This window comes from Haliaeetus leucocephalus, unplaced genomic scaffold (genome assembly GCF_000737465.1).
Source record: "Haliaeetus leucocephalus isolate CR32 unplaced genomic scaffold, Haliaeetus_leucocephalus-4.0 Scaffold228, whole genome shotgun sequence".
Classification (NCBI taxonomy): domain Eukaryota; kingdom Metazoa; phylum Chordata; class Aves; order Accipitriformes; family Accipitridae; genus Haliaeetus; species Haliaeetus leucocephalus.
Genome location: NW_010972664.1, coordinates 19,083,413 through 19,111,337, shown reverse-complemented (window position 1 = coordinate 19,111,337; position 27,925 = coordinate 19,083,413). Strand labels below are relative to the sequence as shown.

The 27,925-nt window shown below is 47.9% G+C and overlaps 1 protein-coding gene across 5 annotated transcripts in view; it reads left to right on the top strand.

The window, feature by feature from the left end:
* LSAMP (limbic system-associated membrane protein) overlaps positions 1 to 27,925 on the top strand; it is a 1,004,442-nt gene that overhangs the window by 833,194 nt on the left and 143,323 nt on the right. For all 5 annotated transcript variants that reach the window (XM_010567434.1, XM_010567433.1, XM_010567431.1 and 2 more), the window contains one exon: positions 9,462 to 9,694. In XM_010567434.1, coding sequence (XP_010565736.1) covers positions 9,462 to 9,694 — 233 coding nt within the window. The remainder of the gene's footprint in view (positions 1 to 9,461; positions 9,695 to 27,925) is intronic.

The window sequence follows — 27,925 nt, the reverse complement described above, 5'->3', positions numbered from 1 at the left end:
GGCTGGGAAGGATCATGAAATTATGTAGATGGTGATTTACATTGTCCTTTTAGGAGGCGTTCCGCCTTTCTTTGAAACGTCTGTCACTAATCATGGGAGGGTGGTCACTGGACCACGCGGCCCAGTGCTCAGACCTTGTGATACCCGTTCGCTGCTGCTACCACCGTTCCCGTTTCCTTCCCCAGATGTTCAGGTGTGGACATCTGGGCACTCAGTTCCTCCTGCCTCTGTGGAGAGGGGATGCCACTGCAGGTCTATCGGTCACGGCCAGTGCCTCGCTCACTACCCCAGCAGGCGTTGAGGCTGGTGGCCAACACCAGTCCCCGACAAGCCTTTGCCCCTAATCTGATTGCCTGTTTGGCTGTATTTTCCGGCATCAGAAACCTTCCCAGAGGTGGTACGTGGCTTCGGGCCGCCTGGCAGCCAGCTCTTCCAGACCCGTCGAAGGCTGCTGCCAGTCCTGGGGCCATGCCCCTCGTTTGCAGCAGCCCCGAGAGCGCGTGCTGATGCTGTCACGTTGCCGCATGGGATGGCACGTGCGGCACCTTGCTTTTTGGAATTGGGCCGTGGCACCACGGCGTCAATCACACGGGGTGTTTTGCAGGCTCACACGTGCCTCTGCGTGTGCGCCTGTGAGAAGGAGAGTCGGGGAACCTCCCTCTCGCCTCTCCGCCGTACAAAATACATGAGGTGATGCCCCAAAGTTCCAGTTGTAATTATTTCGATCTTAAGTTTTGTAGTCCCCTTCCCTGAGCAAACCACTGAAATCCACAAGCTGGAAAGTGCTATTTGCAGTGCCACGTCTCTCTTCAGCTGCGAGGAGCTGATTTGCAAATCTCCCCCTTGCTCTGTGACAGCCTCTGGTGAGAGCTCCTGCATTTTTAGCCTGTGACTGGGGTGGGAGGAAGGGACCCAGGACCACACAAAATGCTCTGAAGCTCCGTCTAGCATCACTGTCCCATTCCCTCTTCTGTTTGCACTGTCCTTCTTCTGCACCCGTTCTCTCCTGACCTGCCCTCACTCCTTCTTTCTCTGTTTCCCCCTCTTTCAGAGCTGCCCTTTGCATTACTAATCTGTGGCATTATCTCATTCTCCAGTAGCTGTGCCGGCTGCCTTGGTGTTTCTCGCCAGCTTTTGCCTCTCCCCCCCGCTCTTTCTCTCCCCCCGCTTGTCGCCCCATGATGTAGCATTGCCTTTCTCCATCTGCCCGATTGTCTCTCCGCTTTTTATCTGGGTGCTGGAGCTCCAGGTGCTGTCATTCTCCGCGACAGCACAGAACGTTTCAGATTGCTTCTGCGGCTGGATAATTACCAGATACAGAGTCACGTGGACTTCCCAGCCAAACCCTCCCTCTCTGCCTGTCAGAGGAGGAGATCACATCTCTGAAATGCACTTTTTCTTTTTTTTAAGAAGAAATCCAAGGGAAAAGTTTGGAAGTAGCTTTTCTGGAGTTACCGAGTGGTGACCACATGAAGGTTACCTACCAGGCACTGGGGGTTCAGGTGGAAGAAATAGGCGATTTCCAGTACTGAAGTTTGTGAAGTAAAACAAAAGGGATGGTAGTCTGTATGGGTGCCTTATTAGTGCTCCTGTTCTCCTTCTTGGTGTATCTCCCAACCAGAAAAAAGTCCTAAGGGTGCAGAAACTCATCAATAACTGTTTGGTTTCCAGTCCTTTTACAAATTTGGCATAAAAGCCAATATCCCGTTCACATAAGTGACTAATTACTATTGTCTTTCAGTGAACTTCAGTTCCTAAGTGACCGCAGGTACTTTTTAAACGTCAGCCCCTGCCTTAGCGATGGCAAAAGCCCAGAGCCCTTAGCGTAAGGGCAGTGCAACCAAAAGGCAAATTATCTGGCGGCGTTCCCTCTTGCTATTCTCATCACCTCTGCTATTCCCTGGTTTCCCCTTTTGACGGTGCAGGACCCCCGTGGCGCTGCAGGAAGCCGCGGACAGCAGAGCGAGGCATACGCTCCTGCTTGGGCGTTTCACTAAGGCTGTGTGATCGATAGCTGATGAGCATCACCTAATCACGCTGGATCAAGACCAGAGCCAGGTTTCTGGCTGGACCAAAAAGGAACACTGTCGAGTCCTCGGCTAACTCCGAAGGCAAAGAGGGAGCGGGGGGTCTGTTTCCTCAGCAATCTCATCCTCCCGACTGATCGCAGTGCAAGACCCTGATGCAAGCTGTCAGAGCGTTTGGCATTTCTGCGAGCGTCAGCTAGAGAAGCGGTTCAGGCCCTCTGCACGCACGTGAGGAGCACGTCTCCTCTGGCAGGAGCCCTGTAACTGGAGACAAGTCGCTCCAGATACGCGCCTCGGAGTGGGCAAAGAGCCATCCAAGGGTTTCCTGACTACACTGTAAAGAAATGGAGGGTTTTTCCTAGGTCTGGTGGGATATGGGAAAACCCGGCACCGTGGTGGGTTAGCCTCAGCCTGAGTCTTTTTCTGTATTTTGAAGTTTTAACCCGTGCTGGGATGTGGCTGGGATGGAGTTAACTTTGTTCGTAGCAACTCGTATTGATACTGTTAAGAAGGTACCTCTGCTGGAATGGATGTGGACTGAAGTTGTTTATGCAGGTATACTGATCCCCAGAAGATGGGAAGAGCAATAAATCATGCCAGTGCAAGTTCTCTTATTCTGATATAGTTACATCCACCCCGGGAGAGTACTGGCATAACAATTACTATAATTTGGGGCTTGATTTCTGTTTTTTTTCCTCTGCAAACAGGAACTTATACTCTTAAATAGTCATTTTAACAGAAAGAAAACCCATGTGAGACCAGCTGTGTGTCTGCTAGTGAGAGCCTGTGCAGCTAGCTGTCTTTTTAGGCTGGTGTATTTTTGATGAATTCCCTTGGGTTTCATTTTCCATGCGTATCACATGGACTGAGAGACGAGGATGCTCACAGCACATGAGCAGTTCTGCACTGATAGTCATATTCACTGGTTGCAATTCTTTTTGCTTTCATTAAAAAGAGTTGATGGGAGAGAGAGTGAGATAGGAACATTTCTCTACAAGGCACTGGGGAGTCCTCATCTAGAAAGCTGGGTACGAATTCTGGTCACGAAAGAGGAATTCAGACTGGAGCAGGTGCTGAGAAGGGCTACTGGGATGTTTAGGGCAATGGAGAGTCTATCATACAAGAAGAAACTAGGAGAGTTTGGCTTGTTGAGCCCGGCAAAATGAAGGCTGAGAGGGAATATGATTGCTCTCTGTGAACATGCTGGAAGATAAGCACCCGGGAGAGAGAAGAGCTATTTAAGCTAAAGGATGGTGGTGGTGTGAGAGGGAATGGATATAAACCAGCCGTGAATAAATCTAGACTTAGAATTAGAAAAAAAAAGTTTCTAATCAGCAGAGCAGAAAGACTTTGAACAGCCTGCCGTACGAAGCAGGGGGAGGGTACCCCCCCCAAAATGCAGTAGGCTTAAGTAGGAATGAAGTACGTCTCTGAAAAAGATGATAAGGTACAGCTGGCCGTGCCGACGGAGGCTGGGGCTCCCTGACCTGGGAAGCCCATCCTAGCCTCGCGCTCCCAAAGTGGCAATTTACTAAAGAGGATGAGCAGAAGTGCGGGCATCCTATCAGCCCTGCACCGCCCCAACAGGAGGATGGCCCCAAATTGCCACCCGAGTGCCGAGATGCACAGGGAGCTGCAGAGAGGTGTGACGACCAAGGTCACAGCATAATATGGCTGAAAGAAAGCGTGGGCTGAACAGATGCGGCAGTTTCTCCTCCTGCCAGTTTTCCAGCGCAGGACTGGCTTTGAGCAGTAGTTTTCTAAATCCCTCCGAGGGCCTGTGTTATCATGCTGGCGGTGGTGGCTCAGGAGCTATTTATGCCGCATTTTGGGAATCCGTCCCGCTTTGGTGCAGCGTTCTCTCGCAGTGACCCATCAGGAGGGGAGCAGCAGCAGGACCAGGCTGAGGAAAGAGAGGAGCAGTGGCAGCAGGGAGGAGAAGGAGAAGTTTGAGCAACGCCTCACGCCCATGCGTATTCAAATTTGGTAAAATGAGGCTTTGGGTGCTTGGCTGAAAGGAGGTTTCAGACGCTCGCTTGATGCAGTCTCCCGCTGCCATCCACTCGGGGGGCCCGTGCCTTCGCAGAGTTGAAGATACGTTCAGCCGTAGCCGCCTCCTGCAGCATCTCCGGCTGAGGAGAGCCTGATCCGGAATAGCGGGAACCCCCCAGGGCCGACAGCTCCTATGTTACTCCTCTGGACTACGTGCTCCACCAGTGTACTCCTCTGGTGGGGACCGTACACCGGGGAAAGGGAGCTGGTTGCTGCAGCGGCAGCGCTGCGTTGTTCTTGAAATTCTGGCGGGGTCCAGCACCGCAGTGGCGTTGTGGGGTCCGGCTGGGCTCTTTCCCCGAGCACCCCGCCTGGGAGGGTCAGGGCTGGTAGGACCGTGGTCGGTCCTTAGCCCTTGCTGCCCACGTCCCTGCTGGGGCGTAGCGGAGGGGCTGGGCTCTTTTTGCCCCCTCCCCGGGTTGACCATGGCTGTGTTCGGGTCCTTGCTCGCCGCTCGGGGAAGGACTGAAGAGCACAAGAAGACGAGACGAATCAGCGCGAGCGTGATTTGCTCTTGAGCTTTCCTCACAAGGCTGCGAGCGGTATTGTGTTTAACCACCGCATTAGCTTTCCGGGATCATACTTCGCAACACAACGGAGAATTTGTCTTGCACGTTCAGAGCTGACAGCCGGGAGCTGACGTTGCTTTGTGCCGAACAAGCCGTGTTTGATCCCTCTCTCTTTTTCCCTCTTGCTATTTTGCTGCCGGGGGTAGAGGACAGCAGGGGAAGTTGTTAGCTGGATCCTGCGAGCGTGTGTGAAGTGAGAAGATTAGAGCAGGCTCATCACAGACCCAAGGGGGAGGCAGGAGATCTGATCCGGGGTGGGTTGTGGCATCCTCTGGCGAAAGGGGGCCGTGTCCCTCGGCGAGTGCGATGGGGTGGGTTTCAGGTGCTTAATTGCGTGTGCAGCAGGCCGCCGAGCTGTGGCCTGCTGCACAGAGATTGTCCTACAGAAGAGATGATCAAAGGGTTAACAGAGACAAGATGATTAAAGAGCAGCATGGGAATTATGACACAGAGCTGTCGCCACGACGTGCTTTGGAGAAGGAGGGCAGAAAATGCAGTCCGAAACCACGCTATTTATTTATTTTTCCCCCAAATGAGGTAAAAGCTGTGGCTTGCTGGTAAAACAGCACGCGGCGTTGCATTAATCCTAGCAGCTCGCCTCTTCTCACTAGCAGGGCTCTGGCAGAGAACTGTGGGATTGGGTCTGCTGTAAAAAAAATTATTTATTTGGAATTTCAACAACAGTAACCCCGCCCCCCCAACAATTATCGCGAGTTCAAGGCGACCCAATACATCATGGATAATGCTGTAAAATCCCCACCATGTTAAAGTAATCATTTAAACTGCAGCTTCACCAGGTCCTACAGGGTTTCCTTCCTGCCCCTTCATCACTGTAGGCTCTAAATATCAGCCACCCCTTCTAAACACCAAACTTACCCCTAAAAGACCCCCCCCCCAAGGAAGGCAATAAAATACCCCCACTCCATCTCTGTAGCCCAGGGCCGTAGCTGCTGTGCTGCCTTCCCCGAGGCAGAACAAGAAGCGCTCTGGTGAGCCCCCAGCTCTCGTGCATCCTCCTCCTCCTCCTCACCCCTTGCAGGCCCCACCCTGGCTGTTGGAGCCTGTGCTAGGGTTTTCCAACCACATGTGCCCCCCCGGTCTGAAATCCAGGGACCAGGAACGGTGGTGGGCAGCCCTCCCTCCCATTCGAGGCGATGGCTCCTACTGGAGGTCCCAAAGTGTTCTCCTATGGCGAAAGCGTCACCCCCCCTCTCTCCTGCGGCACGGCTGAGCCCCGTCGTCCGCATTTGCACGTGGGGAAACTGAGGCTGAGGGAGACACGCGAGGATAGCCCAGGTTCCTTTCTCCACGTCCAGTTTCCAACCATCCTCTCCTGGCTGGTTGTTACGTGGTTGTTAGTCACTGTGTGAGAACTGGAAACGCATCCGTAGCAGCTAAAAATGGTGCCGTCACTAAAAAAAAACTCAGGTGCCAAACTTTGCTATGTTTGTTTACGCAAGGGCAAGAAGGGCTAAAGGGGCACAGCAGTAAGATTTTTTTTGTCCTTCTGTGTCTGTGGTTCGAATTGGTGCTGAAATCCTGTTCCTGGGTCCCTGCAGTGATCGTGCAGGACATGACCACCACTGCTAGCTGGTCCTCTCATTAGCAGCATCAGAGATGTCAAGAAATGACACCTGAAACCGTAAGGAAAAGCAAAATGGATGGATCGCAGATCATTTATTAGCGTTCGCTGATGCTGATGGTAATGCTTTCAATAAGCCTAATGAAAAGCGTTTGACTGTCTCTGTGAACTTGATTATTGATTATTAGTGAACGATAAGAGTCATTTGATATCTTGCTGATGCCATGCTCCTATTGCATTGCAGTTAAAGTGTCAGTTAACGTGCCATTTAATATTCTATTAGTATTGAATTAGCACTTATTACACTGTGAAAATCATCACCATAAATCCTTATTAAAGCATGATCCATACAGCTGGGTGGCGTCTCTGGCAGACTAAGAGGGTGCGTGTGTGCAGACGGACATACTGAGATGCATCATCCACATGGATGCATGTTCAGAGCGCGCCAGGACTTGGAAATTCCACATTTGTACATTGATTTTCCCTGACAGTTGGAGAGGAATAGGTATGCTGAACGGAGCAGCTCAACGCCATTTCATTTACTCTTCCTATTTTCCTCCTTTCCCTCTCCTTCTCTCTCCTCCTCGCTTTATTTTCGTAGTACCCGCCAACTTATTTCAGGGGGACTTGCAAGGTTGTCTGACCGTAGCTATTGACCACCGTCCTAGGGCTGACCTCGGGGGGTGTAGGACAGGTTATGACACACATTTTCCCTTCAGCAGAGATTTTCCTTTCAGCAGAGAGGAGGGAGGATCCCCGGGTGAGTGTCCTCTGAGGACGAGGCTTTGCTCCGACCGCGCCGCTGAGCTGTTACTGACCCGAGGGACATCTCAGGGGCGTCTTTGCTACCTCCATAATGACTGGGTGCAGGGCAGAGCCACGGGGTGCCACGCTGTATCACGTAGCACTGCAGCGTAGGTCCGGAAAGCAGCCCAGCGGGGCTGGTGCGGCGCGCTGGATCTGCTGGTGCCCAGCAGCACTGATAGGTGTGCCGAGGGATTTTCCAGAAGTGACCGAGAAACTTCAGCTCCCACTGACTTCAGCTTCTGCTGTTAATCTGCTTAGCTTCTCTCCGCCGTCCCCCTCGGGATTTTTGCAAATCCAAAATGTGCAGAGAGGGGCTTTGGAAAAGACCTAACCCCTGATTCTCGGTGCCGTTACGACTCTACGCAGAAATATGTCTGCAAGAAGCCCGGTGACCCGAAGGCAGCCGGCTCTGGAGACAGTCTGGGTGTCCCTGCAGGGCCATTGCTCCCAGCCCTGGGGCACAGAGCCCTCTCCAGGTCCTTGCTTCCAGCTCCCATTGCTGGTGGTGGCCCGGGGTGGGCAACTGAACTGGGGCACCGCCACGTCGCGGTGGTGCTGGTTTCTACGTGTAAGTGGCTGCTCGTGGATTCCCCTGCACCTTTCTTTTTTTTACAAAGAGCAGCTTTTTAAAAACAACGCAGGTCACAGCTCAGCTCACCTCAGGGAAGTGTCTGCCTGGCCGGGAGGGTGGGCTCTGGCCTGAGGAGCAAACCCTCGCTCTCCTCCCTTGGCTGGACGGTGGCAGTGCTGGCCGGGGTCTGTTGGGTTGCTCTCTAAAATAAATGTTTCTCGGATCAGACAGAGCTGCTTCCAGCTTGGCCAGCAGCGTGGCGTGCCTCCCATCCATGCCCACGCAGCCTGGCTTTCCTCCTGCCCACCAGTAACCCCAGAACAAGCCGGAGAGCATCCATGGGCGTGCAAAAGGGAGGAGGTGAGAGGTGCCGGCCATAAGGGTAGGGTCACGTCGCAAGGGACCGCAGCTGCAGCGCAGCATGAATGAAATGTATTCAAATAGAGGGACTTGGAAAACGTCTGACCCGTGCTAAGAGGCTGTATGAAAGCCTACCATCAAATATTTGTCTTATCTTGAAGCAATACTCTTTATCCTCTCTCTTTTCTCTTTCAAATACAACATATGCATGAATAGTGGTGGGGAGAGGTGCTGGGTTATTTGGATGTCAGGAGGCTGCGTGCGGAGCTCTGAGAGGTGAAGGAGCAACAGCTCTGGAGACTGAGCTTCCCTATTTATCCGCAGAGCAAACACAGTGTGAGCTGCTGCAGGGCAAAGCCTCGCAGCCTGTCTGAGCCGGGCCCTGGTGGGTACGGCTGCCAGCGTGAAAGAGGAGTTCTGTCCCCCTGTCTTCTTCAGCCCTGGACCTCTCGAATGAGACACAGCTGAGAGCGAGCAGGATGTGCCTCCTCGTTGGCATCTCCTCATCTCACCTGTGCAAGCCACCTTCTGGAGATGGGAAGTGGTACAGAGCAGGTGCCTTGGCCAAAAACGTGTTTGTCTTCGCAGCATCTTCTGTGCTCTCTGTCAAGGAGCAAAAATGCTTGTCCTGCAGTTGCAACAGGGTTAGTCCGTCCTCTGCCTTGCAACGGTTGGCAGTCAGGGCTATGGGACTTGCTGGTCCTGCTGATGCTCCTCTGCTTCCCAGCTTTAGCCATCATTCCTCCTCTCCCGTGTCACCTGGGATGTTCACAGGACGTGCTGCGTGTGTCACTGGGATGGTGGTGACACCCTCTCCTTCCCAGCCTGAAACCTGCACCTCCCTGCGGGCAGATGTGCATCAGCCGGGCGGGGGGGGGGGGGGGGGGGTGTTAGGAAGGTGGTGGTTGAGGAGTGAACCCCTCTTCCCACAAAGCCATTTTTTGTCAGAGGGACGGAGAGGGAAGATACACTATGGCTCCCTCCCCTTGTGCTGCTGAAGCTGAGGGATGCAGCAGCTGTACCCTGAGCTGACAAAGCTGGAACCCTGAGCCTTTGCCCTCCAGGCTGGCAGGGGGCTGGGAATGTAAATCTTTTGTATACTGAACTTTTGAAGGTGAGGGAGAAGCACGGGAAGAACTCCTTCAGACCTTTCCCATTGGCAGGGTTAGAAGGGATTTGGTGACCAGGATCTCTTGTGGCCTTCCAAAGTCATTTTTGGTGCAGGTGTAGGCCACAGACAAAAGGAATAGAGAACAGGATGCACGGCCGCCCCAAATCCTATGGTTTCATGAACCAAAGGTTCCTGAAACCCTTCAAAAAAATCATTGTGAAATACATGGCCATGGGGCAGCAATGGTGAGGAGATGCTGCGGTTCACTGGCAAGGTGGGAGCGTGCTACGGAGTTTCTGAGCAAAGTAGTAAAGGGAAGGGACAAAATGGAGATGATGGAGAGGCTTGTTAATCTTCCCCTCACCTTTCTCATCCTCTGCAGGTGTTATGTAGAAGACAGAAGCTCCAAGGTGGCCTGGTTAAACCGTTCCGGCATCATTTTTGCTGGAGAAGACAAGTGGTCCCTGGACCCTCGAGTAGAGCTGGAGAAGAGAAACCCCCTGGAGTACAGCCTGCGGATCCAGAAAGTGGATGTCTACGATGAGGGGTCCTATACGTGTTCAGTGCAGACACAGCATCACCCCAAGACTTCCCAGGTTTACTTGATTGTGCAAGGTAAGCAACATGCCTGAGAAGAGAGTAAAGAGCAAAAGACACAGTGGGTGGAGGGATCTGTATCTTTCTTAGAGAAACCCCGGTGTCCGTAGCCTGTGTATCGCTTACATTTACAAAAGCAGCCAGCAGGATCGTCCCCTTCCGCTGCAGCGCAGCGTGGCTTTACTCTGCCGTCAGTCTGTCCTTTCAAAAGCGGTGACAGAGCAGGGGACACCAATGATGCCAAGACATATTCTAGTATAATGCAGACCTGGCTCCTGGCTCTAGTTGTTCTGGCGCTGAGGGGAAAGCATTTGTTTATAATGACACTTGTCAGAACATCGTGCTTGCCTCATCTCTTCCCAGACAGTCCTTTGGTTTCTTCGCCTCCTCCTTCCTCAGATTTCCTTTCTTTTTTCTTGTGTCAACAAGCTACTGTGCTGTGGTTTTTGGCCTTCCATTGTCAACTCTTTGCAAGGCTGGGGAATTAATTTTCCTGGGTGTTTTTCTGTGCTGGGTCATCGGTTTGCAGGGTGTGCTGTCACTAGGCATGTGTGAAACCTGGTACCTGAGATAGCTGCCGCGTACCTTATGTTGCCCTCTCCTTTTTTAGCTACCCTCCTCCTGTGTGCGTTATAGGGAACTGGAAACTTGGCGATCTGAACCGGCGTCATCCTATCTGTCTGCCCGCATTTGTGGTATAACAGAGAGTAAACACATTAAGGAGTTCACCAATTACTGGTAAGGGCATTATGGAATTTACTTGTTCCATCCTGTCCAGACCAGAATACCAAATGAGCAAGTGTACTCAGTTTTGTTTTGTTTTGCTTTTAATCTTCATGCCATTCTGTCTATCTGCCTATTTATCTAAAATATTTATAGAGCAGCTTAGATAGATAGGTACGTATGAATGTGTTCGATACATATTACAGATATGTTCAGCTTCTACATTATCATTCAGGCAGGAGTTTGTTATTTCTCCTGGTTTGTCTAGTAACCCAAAAGGCTGCGGATTTTATTTCCCCCAGCAAGTGTTTGAATCGTTCTGGATATAAATGCATGCCTGAAGGGACTCTTCCTCTTGCTGGTATTACTTGGCAAACTGGGGGCTAACGAACGCACCGCGTGTTTATTTGCGAGGTGAAGTCCAGACCTACGGTCAGAGGTGATGGTTTATAGGTGAGAGCAGTGAGACAGAAGGCTCCTGGTTTGTCTTCTCGTGCAAAATCCTCCCCGAGCAGCACACGCCAACCCGCACAGCAGCTCTCCCGGCTTGTCTGAGTCTTCGCTGGAGCGCGCCCGGCGTGAAATGCACTCGCCAGCCCTGGAGATGTCCCCTGCCTCGTCGCTCGCTATAGCGGCGCATAGCTAACCGGCTGTAGGTGGTTTATTGCTGGTAAAATCTCACAGCATACAATTTCCATTTACCTGTCAAGAAAAATATAGGTACGAATGAATTTTAGAGCCACGCACATGTATTATTAATTTTATTTGTGCCTATTAGATACGGGCCTAAGCAGCGAAATTGAGTTCTCTAGCTTAGCTTTCACCTAAATGTGCGGGTGTCCAGATCTGAACTACTGCCACCTTTCTGAGGATGAGAAAATTCAGGTTTTGGCACACCTAAACTCTGCATGCTTGTAAACAACGTATCTGTGGATAATCCTTGTTCTAAATGCCTGCCACAGATTTGGGAAAAGACCCATTGTGATATCGTGCTTACTTTTAAAGCCCCGGGTCCTGTAGTCCTGTAATTAGGTGAAACTCATAGCTTTGATTTTTCTAAAATTAAATTTCATCTGGTAAAAAAAACCCAAGCAAAATATAAATGAAAAATCCTTTACAGTTTAGAATAGTTTGACTCATTCATCATTTTAAATCATATTTTTATTAGTTTAAAACTAATAAATAATTAATTTGAAATACTCTTAACTAATAAAACTAATTTATTAGAAGATAGTACACGTTAGAAAATAATCCCTTTCCTCTCCGAGTATCATTTTCTCATATTGATTATTATTATTCTCAGATTTGCAGGTTGTCTGCCTGAAAAATAGTCTGCCGCTAGTACAAATGAAAGGAGTTTGCATAGCGAGTCATGCTAAGATTTTTTGGTTTTATTTATTTAATGTAGTTTATTTACTTCTCTTGCTTTTGTGTTCATAAGCTTAAAAATAGCGGCTATGCAAAGCTCCGGGCGTCCCAAATGTAAAAATAAATAAAGAAAAGAAAAATACAGCTCCTGAAAAATTAAGTAACAGGGCGGTCAACTGATCTGCACGGTAATCTGGCAGGAAGATTTCTGGACTGACGGTCAGTGATTCCCTTCGCACGAGCCCAGGGAAACCGAAACAAGCCAGGGTCGGAGACTCCTGCTAGCTTGGTTCAACTCCCTCATCCTGTATAGCCACTGTGAAAACCCAGCCCCTCTTACCCCCAGAAACAAATGGGATAGCTATATCAGAGGCTAACAGACAGGTAGGCAGATACTGGAGTGGTGCTGGAGCCCTAATAACTAGAGAAGACCGCTTCTGTGTCCACAGTGCCGCCTGAAATAGATGGGCTTTGGTGTATCCGAAGGATTCACTGTGTTTCGATCACTGCAGGCTAATGGAGTTGCATTCTAGGAGCAGGTCCTTTCCTCCCTTGAGAAAATCACCTTTCCCTGGGGTGAGCTCTGCTGGCCAGAGCTGCAGGAGCGTATCGCAGAAAGAGGGACATCCCCTCTCCGATGTGTGTGCCCATGTCCTTTAGTATTTCCAAGGGAAGAGCCAATTCTGCCTTGTCAGCCAGCACCAGTCTCTGCATAGACAGCCTGCTCGGTCTGCTCCTTTTCTTCTCTTAAGTTTGTACGTGCGCTGATGGGATTGCTCTCAGGTCTAAAAAGGGGGTAATGAAACGACACTTAAGAAAAAAAATCACAACTTGATAGACAGCTACAAGTAGAAAAAGCCCTCTTCCTAAGTCTTTCCTCCTTTTCAAACTTAAAGCCAACTCTGCTGGTAGGTAGAAGTAGGCATTCACTGTCAAAAGATTCATTCGTATAACCCTGGGCATCTCTTCTGTCTTTCTGCCCCGGGTGGGCAGCGCTGCTTGCAGGGTGGGTTGGAGCGGGGGCAGCTGTCTCTGCCCAGCTCAGCTGTTCCCAGATGCTGGTACTGCGCTCTCTGCACTGGGGTGACCCCACGAAGAGACCGCTCTGAACCGCCACCACACTCAAAGCATTTTGTGCTGCTTCAGCTGGGGTGTCATGCCTGCTAGCGCATCTTTCTGTTTACTACCCCAGATATTTCTGTTGGTATCTGATCAGAGGAGCAAAGAGCTGGCAGGACCCACAAGAGGTGGTCTGGTCCTTCCGCCTGCAGTGAGACAAGATCAGCTATACGGCGGCTGCCCTTAACACGTGTTTTTTGAAGACACCCTGTGCCCGCGTAGCCAGTGCGTGGCCATTATTTCACTCTCCTTGCACTCAGAAAGCTTTTATGAATATATGATCCAAATTGATTTTGCTGCCAATTATTTCTGGTCCTTCCAAGACACATGGTGGTAATTTCTCCTCCTCTTCCTCAAAACTACCTTTTATCTGCTAGAAGCCCATTAATGCCTGTGTCTCAGACGTCTCTAGCCCAGCTTAACAGGCTCACTGCTTCTCGCAGGTCATGTTTTCCAACTCTTATGTCATACGTATTTCACTGCCGTCTGATTTGTCTACGTGTTTCCTTAAGTGTACTGTCCAAAACCAAAGCAAGAGTTCCAGTTCAGGATTCAGTCGTGCAGATAAAAGTACCAGCCGTGTTTTGCATATCACGCTTCACTTACCTAACCCCAGAATGAGATGAGATTTACCTTTTTTTTAATAAGAGCGCCTCATTGCTTTCGCTTATTCAGTCTCTCCGCTGCTTTCTAACCCTCTGTTACTGGGCTGCAGCACAGTCTGCAGCTCATCCCCTACCTGTATTTGAGCTTTAATTGTTTTTCCCCCCTTCCTGAGCGTAGCGCTTTGTGCTCGCTGTTGTTGGATGCCATCTGGTTGGTTTCTCCACGGAGATCGCTTCTTCAGTTTACTTACGATCCTGGTCTCCAAAGCGCTTGCAACTGCCCCCAACTTGGTGTCATCGACAAAAGTCAGGTGCCTTTTTTCTGTTCCATCATGAAGGTGTTAATTAAAGTGTTGAAGAGATCAGGGCACAAAAGCCGACTGTGGCAGCAACCCACTAAAACCTCCATCCCTGGTGGATAGCGATCTGTTGATTGCCGCTCTTCGAAGCATCCTGATGGTGATTTAACATCCGCCATATTCTCTTAGCTTGTTCAAGAGACCGTCGGGCCTTCTGAAGTCAAGATATATCACATCATCACTCATACTGCTCCTGCATTATCTGTGATGCTCGATATCTTACAAAAAAAGGGAATGAGGCTGGCATGACTTGATGTGTGCTTGCCAAAAGTACATTGCTTATTTTTTCCTTTACTGTATTATTATCCTCTAGGTGCTTATAAATGGGACGTTTAATTGTTTGTTCCAGTATGTTGAGTGAGTTGTTCCAGGAGAATGAGTCGTAACGGGGATGCGGTGGTTGCCCCTTTCCCAGCATTACCTTTGGTTCTCGTTCTTGTAGAGCTAAATCCTCAAGCCCTCTTCAGGCATTGCATAGCAGTGGAGAAATCCCTGTAGTCCTTACTTGTCTCATCAGGGTCACAGGCACAAAGGCATAGAGATCTTAGCAGGCATGGGGTTTAAAAGTTTCTGCAATAAAGACTTAGGCCTGTCCAAGTCAGGCTAAAGGAATAACTTTCAACTAGGAGCAAGCAGATGGTTGCTGTATTTGCTGTCCAGAGCCTTTACAGCAAGGCATCGCTGTGATGGTTGGGAACTTTTCAGTGAAACGAAAACATTTCACCGGTTTTGGCTTTGATTAAAATTTAATGAGGAAGGTTTTACAGGTCTGAGGTGCTTTTTTTGGTCAAAATTGGGAAGGGAAAAAGATGTAGCGTTGCCACAGCCTATCTAAAAGCTAGAGCATTCAGCTGAGGTATGGAGAACTCACGTTCACATTTTTTCTCAGAGCCCGGGGCTCCTGCAGGCTTACTAACATTTCTTGCAATTCCCACTTATTGGCTGTTCAAAGAATGTGGGCTCTCCCTTGTTTTAATGTTTATTTCATGAAAAAAAGATCAAAAGGGCTTTGTCATTTTGGCAAAACAAAAACAAATTTGGAAACGTCAGCAGCAAATTTTCACAAAGAGGAGTTCTTGTTTACTGCCCAGCCCTAATCACAAACTCAAAGTCAAAAGTATAGCAGCTAAAGGCCAAATCCTACAGTTTTCTTTCAAACTGATAGGCATTAGTGTGTGAAAAGAACCACGGGGCGTAGCCTTTCTCCATTATGCACAGCCTTTGTAAAGCTCCTTGCTTGCAAAGATACAGACTGACCATTAGTTGTTTCAAAGGGGTATAAGGATGTATTTGTTGTTGCTGGGATTTAACCATAAAAAATTTATTACTAACTCTACGTGGTAGATTAGCTGTGCCCCCTCTGAGGCCACTCCCCTGAAATTCAAGGACTTTGTGCAGGTGAAAGCACTGCAGAGAGAAATCCTTTACCCAGAAAGGCAGCTGGAGCCAGCCAGGCTTCTTTCCCTGCGTAAGCACCGCTCTGCCAGCGAGCCCCTCGGTAAGAGCTGGGTCGAGGGCTGGAGATGGAGGGTGTTGTCCACCGTCCGCTCAGCCCTTGCCCTCATTGCTGGGGACAACGATAGGGAAAGATGCTGCTTTAGGCTTTGGGACTGTGAGAAGGGTTTCTGAGCAGAACTGGAACAAGGCACGTGAGCATGTTTTAGAGGAGCCTGAAGTCGGATATCAGGTGGAGGTAACTTCTGCTTCTCACCAGCCTGGGACCTGAGGCAACGAGCCAGAGTGGCATCATCCAACCAAATGTAGATGTTACCGCAGGAGTGGGTCACCTTGGACTTCCTTTGACGTTACTGAGGAGAAGCAGGCTCTTCTCAGACACAGCCCAGCTCATCCTAAAGTAGCCGTCCAAAATTCATCAGACGAATTGACCAGTGGACTTGTCAGTGTCCCTCTGCTGGCTGCAGAGGGGAGCCCAGGGTGAGCACTCCATATGGTGCCACGCATCCTTTTAGTCTTTCCAGACCCCTTTCTGTCATTCTCCGCCGGAGTTTACTCCCTGCCAGAATATGGGCTTGGTGGCTGTCAGTGCTTGCGGCGGGTTGCTGGGAGGCCAGAGCCGGGCTGCTGTTGAGCTCAGCGGAGCTGTGGTGGGATCCTGCCTTTCCCTGGCATGCCTGGCCTTCCCACCTCTTCGGCCAGCACTGGAAGCAGAGCGGTTTGAAGAGAGCTGAAGCTATTTTTCCTTTGCTAGCCAGACAATAAGGATGTTGGAGTCAGATGCTGTTCTCCGAGAGATGTTTGCTTCCCTGCTTTGTGGGCGCAGAGCCCAGAATTCGGAGGGATCTTTCTGAGCACTAACGCTGTAGTGTTTTCAATTCCAGGGAGTCTGCAGTAGGTAAGAATGAGCACAGACCACTTTGTCTTTTTCAGGACATAGCCCCAGTGGGAAAATGACAGCGAATTTGGCATGCTGTTGCAAAGAATAATGAGATAACATGGGAGTATGAATTTTCTGGGAGGAAGAAAAAAGATCATTTTACTGGGAGCGGTGGGGGAGAAGAAGAAAAGATTGGAGGAAGGAGATAAATTCAGATTACTATGGGGACTGGGAGAGACAGGACCAGTGTGCTCAGAAGGAAGTGACAGCGGATCAGTTTGATGGGGAAAATAAGCTGAGAGAGCAGAGAGTCATCTTGGGGAATTGCAGCACGGTAGATCTTGCTGCCCCCCTTCCACTGTTACCATGGACCGTAATTTCCTACCAGCAAAATAATTCCAGAATTTCAGGCACACAGTAGTATTGGTGGCAATCTTTCTAGGTTTTCTGTGCTGGTTTGTTTTGCCCAAACTCATAAATTGCAGAAAACTGCAGCTGGTGTTTCATAGGTTACCAAGGAACTTCCTGCCGCTCCCCATCCAGTATTTTTATGGCCTCCCCATAGTGTCCTGATGCCTCTCAACTTCTGTTTTCCTATCTCCAGGCATGGCTGGAATGTTACTATGCAGCATAGGGTTTGGCTCTGTTATATAGGCTGGATCTCAGCACTTCTTAGCGCATAAATCAGGAGGTTTTTCTGGAAATATTTTGGTGCTTGCTTTGCAGGTGCAGGCAGGAGACAAAAACAGAATACTTCAAAAAATGTTTACTCATTTCGGAGAAAGAAGTATTGCATAAAATACATGGAATGCTTTCCTATGGCTGGGAGGAAGGATCTTGATATGATAATCCAACTCCTTAGTGATATAAATCAGCTTAGCTTGAGTGGTCTCTTTAGAGCAGTATCAGCTGATTTTGTGTTATTTTGTCTGATCAGCTGATTCTAGATTCAGACCAGTGCTGTGAAAGATTTTGCCTTGTTATTTCTCGGCCTGATTGTCTCCGTCTGCTGTCCCAAGTCTTAGCCTGGACTGTAAGACAGTGGAGTGGGGACAATATTTTGCTCTCAACTCCAACCACAGCAAGAACCTTAGTCCCACCACTGAGTCTGCTAACCCTTGAGAAAGTGCAAAGAACCGTTAACTGTAAAGCCAAGTGTGTTCCTGCTCCCACTGCTGAAAAAGCAGTGGCCGTGGTAGCACAACAGAGTTGCCTTGACCTGTTGCGAGCCTTGAAATTTGACCGAATTTGCCCACAACAGGGTATAGCCCCTTGGACATCCTAAGTCATAGGTGCCCATTGCTTGCTCCCTCCATGATGGCCAGCATCTTGTCAGTAGTGAGCAAACAATTTATTTGCCACATCCTCTTAAGATCTTTTTGCAGGAAAAAAGTGCTAGTATAACCAGGAATAAATATCTCATTCATTTTACATAGCAGGCCTGTAACTGCTTAGTAGCTTGAAAAAGAGCAAAAATGTGTTTTAAAAAAATTTCTCAAAGAGGTCTGATCTGAAGCTTTGGATTTCTAACCCAAAATAATGAGGAAAGATATATAGCTAGTCTCCACTAGAAACGTAAAGGATCAGCTTCTCTTTTTACTTGCGATACAGATAAAAGCTAAGGTTAATCACGCTCCACATTTCTCTGTCTCAGATCAACCTTTTCCATAGCTTTACTGCCAGGTTGAGGTTTGTTCAGTTGAGCTTTTATTATATCCGAACCCTAGAGATACTGGGAGTAGCTTGGCTTCCTAAGGAAACAAAGTGTGTATGGGTTTATTTGTGTGGTCATGCTGTTTGCCTGCTCTTGGCGGTCCTCCACTCAGCTCGCTCCAGCAGCCCTCATACCTGCCGTGCCCTTGCCCCAGTAGAGCTCCTGCCCCTCAAATTCCCGCTGGGGGACCCCCAGTCTCCTCCTGCATCCCTCACCCGTGGGGTGCATAAAGGCTGTGTGGGTGCAGGGTGGTTTGGAGCCAAGCACATGCCAGCTGCCGGGTGCCACCCTGACTAAAACTGGTCAAGAGCTTTGAAGGTTTTCCGAGGTATGAGGCATCAGGACCTAGGACACGTAGCTGCGGTAAGCCAGGCCTTGCTAATTCCAGCATTCGTGGAACAGTGTGTTCCTTTTGTCTGTTTTTCTTGTTTCACTGGTGCCAGTGGAGTCGATACTGCAAATCTGCCATGCTCAAAACTCCATATGGGATGAAATTCCAGATTCCTGGGGTCCACCAGCTCATGTTCTGTGTTTTTGGCTGCTGTGTTACTGTCTACACTCATCGCAGCTTTGTGTTAGTGGATGAGAACCTGGATCAAAATCTTGATTCCACTGAAATTAAAGGGAATTTTGCTTCATTGGAGCCAAGATTTCATCTGAAATTGGAATTGGCTAGAAACAGATTGTAAAATCAACCTAAATTGAGCCAGCAGTTCAAAAACAACATCAAGACTTGTAGAAAAAAGCAAATTTATTTCCTACTTTAAGAGCTTTCCATTTCACTATTTAATATGAATTAATTACAGAAAGGAGGAAATTGGCATTTCGGGGCAGGGAACAGGGAGGTAGTACGTCACTTTCAAGTCACTTTTCATTTCAAGTCACTTTTAAAAGTCGCTTGAGGATTTGAAGAGCAAGGAAAGCAGGTAGGCATGGTGTCTGTGCTGTGCCTTCATACCGCATCCTTATGTCTGCATGGTGCGTATTGAGCCCAGCCGACCGGTGGTAACCGTGTGCTCCCACCATTTGTCTCTATCCAGTTGCTGGCCCTCATCACTCCTGAACGGATGCGTAGTCTGTCTTTTTGGTGTGTATGCATGCTACGTCTTGTGGGATAAGCCTCCGGCTGCTTTCCGCAAGAACAATGAATGATAAATTGCATTAAGTAATAGGTTTTCAGGGTTTGGATTTTGATGTTTTTTTCAGAGCTCCAGCTCTTCTTTTTATCTTTAGAAACATTGGAATTGCTACCCGAGTAGCAGCTCCGTACTCACCAGAAAGTGAAGAAACATTCTGAGAAAATAATGACTTAATATCACATTTCCTGCATAGCTGCTAAAATGTCAGTAGTCAGTTGCTTGGGAAAAAAACCCTCCAAAATAACAGAATAGCAGCTTGGTTTAATAAAGCCTGAGATGTGATAGTTAAGGGGAAAAAATAACTTGCCAAATGTGCACACAACAAAATAGACAAAAAAGAAACAGATACTTAGACATATGGCTTCCATTTACGGAGTATTCAGACAGGGAGCACTTTCTCAAAATCCAACCACAGCTTTTGAAAATGTCTTTTAAAAAAACCAAGTATTAGGTTAAAAAGTGTTAATCTCCAACAGAAAACAGGAGAAAGGTTGTTCCTGGGAAGGCAACAAAGGTTGGCGTGGGCAGTCGGAGGGAGCGGGAGCACGTGGCTGCTCTCATCGGCGGCGCTGGATCTCTGCCTGTCACAGCTCAGGCTGTCAGCGGGCAGACCTGTGGTAGAGGGAACCGAGCCCTGCTTCAGAACTCGTAGTGGTGTGTGAAAGTCTGAGATTATGATAAAAAGATCAGCTTGTTTCTCAAAGACCCATTGGGAGTACCATCGTTTGTCTGCCTGCCTTTTTCTGAAAGACCCTTTGGAGATCCCCAGATGGAGGTTGTGAGCTTTCTCGGTCCTGGTATCAAAAGGCTGAGGCTGCTGAGGCTTGGGCAACGCTACTTTTAAAATTCCCTCCTTCTTCATGTGTCAGATTTCCCTTACACCGTCTATTTGATGGCATGAGCTTGTACTTCTCTGGTCTTCCATAGAATCTTCTAGGAACATCTGCATTTGTTATGTAGACACATATAAGAATGAGGAACAGCTCTTAAAAAATAAAACTTTTATGGCTCCTTAAACAGAAAAGTAGACTACAACTACATTTTTTCTTCCCATTCCATGAAGGTTACCTCTAAAAAAAAAATCTGTGGGAAAAAAAAAGAAAAAGATAACTAGGGAAGTCCTCTTTAATGAAATGAGAATTGGATTTTGGTGATAAGTTTTAATTTATGGCAAATAATTTAATTGGAATGACTCATTACTTTTGGGGTGCATAAACTGGGCCTCTGGCAGCCTATTATCTTCTTTATTTCTTTCCGAGTCTTCTCTGTAAGCATTACAAGAAAAGCCGTTTGCCTTTAATAAGGTAAGGAGACACTCCCTTTGAATGTGCGGGCAAAGTAAAACACACAGAGCAAAGACAAGCCAAGAAGCAAGATCCTAAACCTGAATTCCACATGGCCCTCATGCAGGTGCCGCAGCAGCAGCTGTAGTCTGGAGAGTCTCTTCAAAATGATCATCCCCTCGTTAGACTGATGGGAATGTGACCTTTGGGTATGTTCCTGTTTTGAATGCAAAAAAAAAAAAAAAAAGTTCTTTGCAGAGAAGTAGGATAAATCTCCCCAAATAATCACAGAACAGACTTTGCAAGGTAGAAGCCTTATGACCTTGACTGTACAAATCCAGCGATGATCTTGGGGATTATGAATGCATAGAGCTCCCAATTCATGATTTTACCTGAAAGATTAATCCAGTTGTTGGCCTACAGGAGAGAGGTTAAGAACAGAAGTTCATAAGGAGACCACCCCTCTTTAACATGTTAGCGTTAACAGGGTGCCAGCAACTGCTTCTCCTACTGTGTTTTAACTACTGTGAATATGTTTCACAAAATTCATGGCATGACCGTCTTCCAGGGGAATATTTAGAGCTGTGCAAAGCCTGTGGACCATCTTTGCAATTGAGGTTGACACCGTGGTTACACATATACTCCCTCTGTGGACAGTATCAGAGAAAGCCCTGGACTCCAGGCCAGATGGCATAGACTGGCTTGTGTTCGTGCTAGTTGACGGTACTACCTTTTGGAATGGATAGATCATGTCCACGCTGCCTTGGGCACTGACGGAGGGCCTGGTCTCCTCCATGCTCCCTGTGGTGCCCCTGTGGCCCTGAGACATGCTTCTTTTTTGGTTGATTAGTTTATGTTTTCTGGTTAAAAGTGCCTGGAATAATGAGAAGGCTGGGACACAGTCTGGCAGACTGGTGTTTTTATAACTCAATGCCAAGAGTGTGTGTTACATGGCACAAGAGCGCATGGAGGAATTTGAAAGCCCAGGGCCTGTGGTGTTGGTGTTGGCGGACTTTCGCAGGTCGAGGAAGCCGAACTTGGCATTGTCTGCGTGTCTGGAGCGGGCTGTCCGTGTCAGCTGTGCCTGCTCCTCCTCTGAGAGGGGATGCACTAGTTCATTCCAGGAAAGAGCCTGGGACTGATCTCACGTTTGTGTGCACGGCTGTCCAAAGGACTGGAGCAAAACTGAGAGACTGTGGTTTGCTCTCCGGAGCAAAAGAGAACGAACCACATTGACAGTAGAGACGTAGCCATCCAAGGTCATAAAAGGTTCACCACAATTTAACGAATCTAGGGTGTGTACATGGTTCTGCTAGATAAATTGCACAGGTGTCCTATCAGAGGCAGGACTAAAATCCAAGTCCAGAGATATACATCTCTGTCACTTAGTCTTTTAAGTGTAACTCTCTTAAGGTGTTGCATCTCTTGTCTGTACGGACACTTAGTCATGCAAACAGAAGTCGTATACTACAGGTGAGATTCATCACACTTAATCTTAGACACCTAAGTGTTCGTAGCACAAATCTAAGCTAGTCGTCTGGCCCGCATCTGTAGTCTGTTGGGAGAAGTTGGCTTCTTACTCTTTCTGCTGTCTGCCTTGAGATAATGTGATGGATCATCCTCTGGAAGTCCCTGTTTCTCTGTTTGGACTACAGGAGGAATGTGAATGACTACCTCAGATTTACACAGCAAACTTTTCAATGTCTAGAATTTGGTGACGTGAACCCACCTTGTATGTCTATGCAGGAAAGAATAAACTGTGTTAAGAGACTAGTTCTAGAGACTCCGGCATTACCCACAATCTAATACTGTCTTCTCGGCAGCATTGACTGGCCTTGACTCTTCCTCTTGCCATAAGCTGGACTGTGTGACTTTAAATAGTATAACAATACCTTTTCTTTTAGTGTGTAATCAGTTCTATACTGGATAACACTTTTGGTTATAAGCCCTGATAAATTTACGCGTCCTCGCAATGGCCAGCTGCATTCGCTTCCATATCTCTTGCTTTAAGCCTGACATAAATTCGTGCAAGCTCTCCCAGTGGAAGGTTGCCATCTCCTTGCCTGGATACTCTTGCCTGCCATTTCCCACTGAGCCACAGGGTAAGGGACTCCCCTGAAGAGATTTCTGCACTTACCGCTGCCAGAGCCACCAGCCCAGCAAAGCCCTGAGGCACAGCCTAGATTTTTCACTAGATGAGTAATGCTGTTCTAGCCCAAACTATTCCAGGGTACTCCATTTTTGTCCTGGATTTCATGCTGCCCCTGTCTCTCTAGTCCTTGTACTCCTTTGAGACATCACTAGTGTTAGACCCAAGTGCTTCTTCCTCTCTTCTTTCTTCTCCCTGAAGGGAGAGCTATATAAAATTTCAAAAAGAAACTCCAGTTATTTAGTCATTTGCATCTGCAGTTCTTGGGAGCTGCAGCGACCATCGCGTATCAGTGCTGGGTGCTGCCATGCTTGTTTCCATCTCTGGTGCTGCAAAGTCCATCATTCCTTATGGATTTCACAGTGTTACCCTCTTCTTCCTGGGGTTCAGGAGCACGCTGCTGACTAGTGTCCCTGCCAGCCCTTTCCAGTCCCTTAAAACAAACAAACCAACCAACCAACGAACAAACCCCCTAAAAAACCCCCAAACCCCCTACATCTCCATTTTTCTAATCCTATTGGTTTTGTGGGCACGTTCCTGCCAGCAGTTGCAGAAACTCCCGAGTCTGCACCTGAACAGCAGAAACTCTTCTCTCTTTGGCTCCCAGATCAAATCAAATTGCTGTTTATTTCATTGCCCTGATAAATTTTTTATTAACTGTGTTAGAAGTCTGTGAGGAAGAGAGAGGGGGGAGAGAAAGAAAAAAGCTGTTCAGGAATGTAGACTGGGCAAAGTGCCCACGATTAATGGGGTAGCAGTGACCAACGGGTATTTGAAAATTCACCGGTGCCAACTGCCAGGAGGTTTTTGCTGCCTGTGACAGCTGGTCATCGATATTGGACGACTGCTTCTGTGTACATCTTAGATCTGTGTCTTTGTATGTCTCTTACCAAGTCACTCTCAGTTTCTGTTTTGCAGGGACATACTGAAGCAATTAGGGCATGTTGGATGATTGCAGGGATGAGTGAACAGTGTTGGGTAATATACAAAAAATACAATTTCTCTTCTACTCTAGCCCCAATTCCCCTATCTGAAGATGAGCTTAAACCACTGTCCCAGAGATAGGCCTCCCTCAGCATTGCATGAATTTGAATTGCAGCTTTGCAGCTCTACCCAACCACTTGGTTATTCCTTATTCATCGCTGCTACAGGGCACTTGGCCTCTTCAAAGATCGTTACAGCCCGTTCTGAGTGATAGCCCTCTTTAAGGAAGCAAATTCCAGCTTTTGATGCACCATATATGTTGCTATGTGTCTGCTGGCCTACTAATGAAGTAGTGAACACCTAATCTTGATGAAAGGTTGCAAACTCAGACGGTTTCTACTGCACAGTAGCTGCTAATGAGGGCAAACTGAGACTGCTGACTGTGCCACCCAGCCTGAGGGAAAGGATCTGTAAGGGTAAACGTCTTGTATGTATCTGCCAGAAGCTCATCTAGGAGGCATCACGTCTCCTCGGGAATGCAGTAAATCCAACAGATAGGCGAAAGCAGAATAACTGATGTAGAGATCCTTCTCTCTCTTAACAGACGGGTTAAGTACAATGCAGGCACATTCAGGTAGGTGGGAGGGAAGTGGCGATAGCGTTCATCTGTCTGCGGAGAAGTCGGGGGAGATGAAAGCCTTGTATCCATCCTCGTTGATATTTTTGATCTGGAGCTCCGCACAAGGGGCAGTTGCTTGGCTACACATAAGCTTTAGGTGTGTGAAGGCTTCTTTAGGATCTAGAGGGGACTCAGAGGCAAAATGCACCCATGGTGCCTGACAGAAGGGAACACACGAAATAGGAAATTGTCGTGGATGCTAATCCTCCTAGTTTTTTGTAGTTTCTGTTCCTCCTTGGTCTGGTACACTCACCTATTGGCCTGTTCTGGAAGGGGAAGCTCAGACCACTGACAGAAAGAGCTGTCCTGAGCTCTTAGGAGTTGTACGGTCATGCCTTCCCAGGAGCTTTCCAACCCAGTACTATAGACCTAACAGCAGAGTGACCTGATTTTTTTGAAAGGCATAACTGGGGCACACTTGACACCATGCAGGGAGAGAAGGAATGTAGGTTTTTTTGGATGAATAGCTTTTTCTTTTTATGGCAGCCTCAGAAGCCTTGAATGGGAAGACATTGTGATTCTTGGGATGGATCTGCCATTCACTTGGAGAGGAGGTTGAAGTGGATCTTGAGGAACATAGTTCAGCCAGGGATGTTGAGCTTGGGAAATAAAGAGGATAGCTAGTCCTCCAGACTAAAGCTCCTGTGGGACACAGCACCCCAGCAGGCATACGCACTAACAGCATTGTTTACTTTCTGTAAGTACGAACAGGTATCCATGCTGTGAACATTTTTACATTTTTTTACTTCCGCATCTCTGCAATAAATTGTAGTAAAAATGCCTGTGCCAAAACCCAAGTACAGAGGTATTCCAGGCTGTGTCCCCGTAAGTCATTGCGAGGCAGCCTACAAACCTCATGAGGCACTAGCTGGCAGCGGGAAGGAGGAACTCTTTAATTGGATCCAGAGTGTTGTAAATCAGTGGGAAAATGCTTCTCATAACTTGACTGGTATTTTAGTTTATCATCAATTAAGGTTGCCTCTTACAGGGTCTCAAAGCATGCCACAGTTCAGAGTCTTCAGTGAATTTGTTCATTAGAGGACCAATCACCGAGTTGCCTGCCGTGGTGAAGCAGGTATTCTTGTCATACATCAGTTTTCTTCTCCTTCCCTTTTGCTGCAAGTGAGTTCTTGCCATCCCCATCGTGTCTTCATTTCACTTGTTCGGTGACACAAAATGTCTCCTGCCTGAGGTCAGTCTTCCTGTGATAAAAGTCTTCCATAGAATTAGTCAGGCTGGAAGACAGGCAGATATCAAAAACATAAGCCTTTGGAAAATGGTGGCAGGCTGTCAGTTCCCATTAGCTAATGCTACCTGGGCAGCCTGCTGACTCTTCACCATTGTAGGTAGGAGAGCTGAGTTTTAATGAGCAGCAGAGGGAGTGGAGAGGGGAAAAAAAAAAGAAAGCCGTTTAGACTGGAAGCGATACTTTTGGTAGTGGATGACATATGTGCGTGCACGCGTGTGTCCATGCTAGTGTACAGAAGTATCGAAATGAAGTGAGCAATATCCGTGTGGCTTGCCAGGCCTCCCCAGGAACCTTGTCACGCCAGTGATTGCGTCCTGGCCCTTCTTTCTTCCGTGGCTTCCTCCTCTCTGTTCTCCAGCGACATCGATCAATACAAGTAGAACTGTAGCAAGCTACAAGCACAAATATGCTAAAATTTAAAAGGCGGAGATCTGCAAATCCTGGTTAAATGATAATTCAGTGGAAGGCGTAGTATTTGAGAGGTGGTTTATATCAATGCAACTTCACTGACTTTGCAGAAGTTGCTCCTGATGATATTCCAGGCTAGTGCTGGGGTGTGCTGGATTGGATCGAGGTGCAAAAACACCCTGCAAACAACTATCAGACTCACCAAGTATTTAAAGAAGGTGTGTACTTCTCTGTGGAGGTCATAGCTAGGACTAACAAGGGCAGATCAGGAATGGGATGTATTCAGCTGTGAAATAGCCTCCCAAGGGCAAAGGTAGAAGAGTCATTTCCCAGAAACTTTAAAGACTAGTTGGCCAAAACGCTATTAGATATGCGGCAGAGAACAAACCTGCCTTTCCAAATGCCCCCAGCTCTGGCAGATAGAATAAGTGTGCAAATGATTCTTCTGTCTCTAGAGTACGTGAACATCTGAGATCTGAATTGCTGCAGGTCCCATTCTTCTCCCTGGCATTCGACCTACATTTAAATTCTAATTGACTTAGAGTGAAGACTCGTAAAGCTTTCTCTTTTTCGCCCGGATGCTGAATCCTCAATGAAAATGTAAACTGTGTCATTAGATGTTGGGCGGATGTTGAGCATAAAGCAGCTGGTTTAAGCTGAAAATTGCACAGCTTATTCCAATTAGTCATTCTGCATATAAAATGCTCGCGGTGACTCTACTTTTAGTGGGGAGAGATATTAGTATAACTAAATACATCCCCACTGGATATTTTTATTAACACAGAAGTTGGTGCTGGGTTAGTGTTGGAGATGTCATGTGCCCCAGTTAGTTTTCTGGACAGCTCCATCATCTTCCTCCCTACTGGAAGGGGAGGAAGGACTTTTACTCCTTCAGGAAATGCATTGTCTGCCGGGGCCCCGAGTGCACTAATTAGACCTTGACCAGTCTCCCCAGGCGTATCCATCTACCTTCTGACCTGAGGCTCCATGTAAGCTCAGGCCTGGATCTGCGTGTTAGGTGTACCTGTCTCCAGCTGTGTCTCTGGTACCATCTCTTGGATGGACCTTGGACCTCTGTGGTAGGTAGCTTATGTCTAGCCTTGTCTCTGGCCTTGTCTCCCTGCGTGGACCCTGGATCTGGTTCACCATCGCACCATGTCTGGGCCTGTTGATGAATTGTGATACCAGCACCTGGCTTTATCCACCCTATTCAGATCCTATGGGACTCTGCAAATTTTGGGTGGGACTTACCTCACTGAACTGTGTCCTTCTAATAGGTATCTAACCTAAGGTATTCTTGGAAATGCTTGGAATGAATGGACCTCTCAAAAGCTCTCCCTCTCTCTTCATTGACTGTAGGGTTAGGTTAAAAAATGCACTTAACGTTAAACGTCTTATTTTGGGAGAGTAAATTAACTGAGGTGAATTACGACTACCACCCTTACCAGCTTAAAATTGATGTATAAGTTATACTCCAGTTTGTTTTCTTAAGAAAATTGAGTTTACGCCTCTACTGACAGCCTGATTCTGACTGTCCCTAGGACGGCAAATAAGGTGATGTTTGTGTAAGCGGGAGGAGAACTGGATCAGCATTAAAGGTTCCCAATAACCTGAGACAAAACAGCTTCTTCCTCATCACAGCCTATCACTAACGAGGTGCTTGTAGGCCTCCCAGTCCTTCTTTGGCTCAACATTAAAAACATCTGTTCTGGTTTATACATCAGAGGGAACCTTGTATAGAGGTGCAGCTTGCATCATGTATTATTAGGAATTCTTAGAAGCATTTTCCTCTGTCTTGCTGTCAGTCCCCAAGGGTTTCTCAACTCTCCCACTGCACATTCACAACAGGGAAGGGAGTGTAGCGTACTGTTGGAACTTGACTCAATGTTTGACCATGACATTACTGAAGGCCAGGGTGAAAATTAGGACTGTAATTCTGTCTTTTGAGTTTAAAAGGGTTTGGGCTTTATAGATAAGAAGAAGGATCCCCTTGCTTGAGCCAACAGAGCAGTTCAAAAGAAGAGATGCATCTCAAACGTTCAGCCAAACCCTTAACTGGAGCTCCCTACTTACGGTAGTATAGTGTCGGCAGTAAGTCTCAGGAACAATCGGGAAGATAGCTTCCCTGAGCAGCTACTATAGCATGTTTCCCCATCCCTAGGAGATTTGGTCTGGTAAGGCCAGATCTTCTGAGG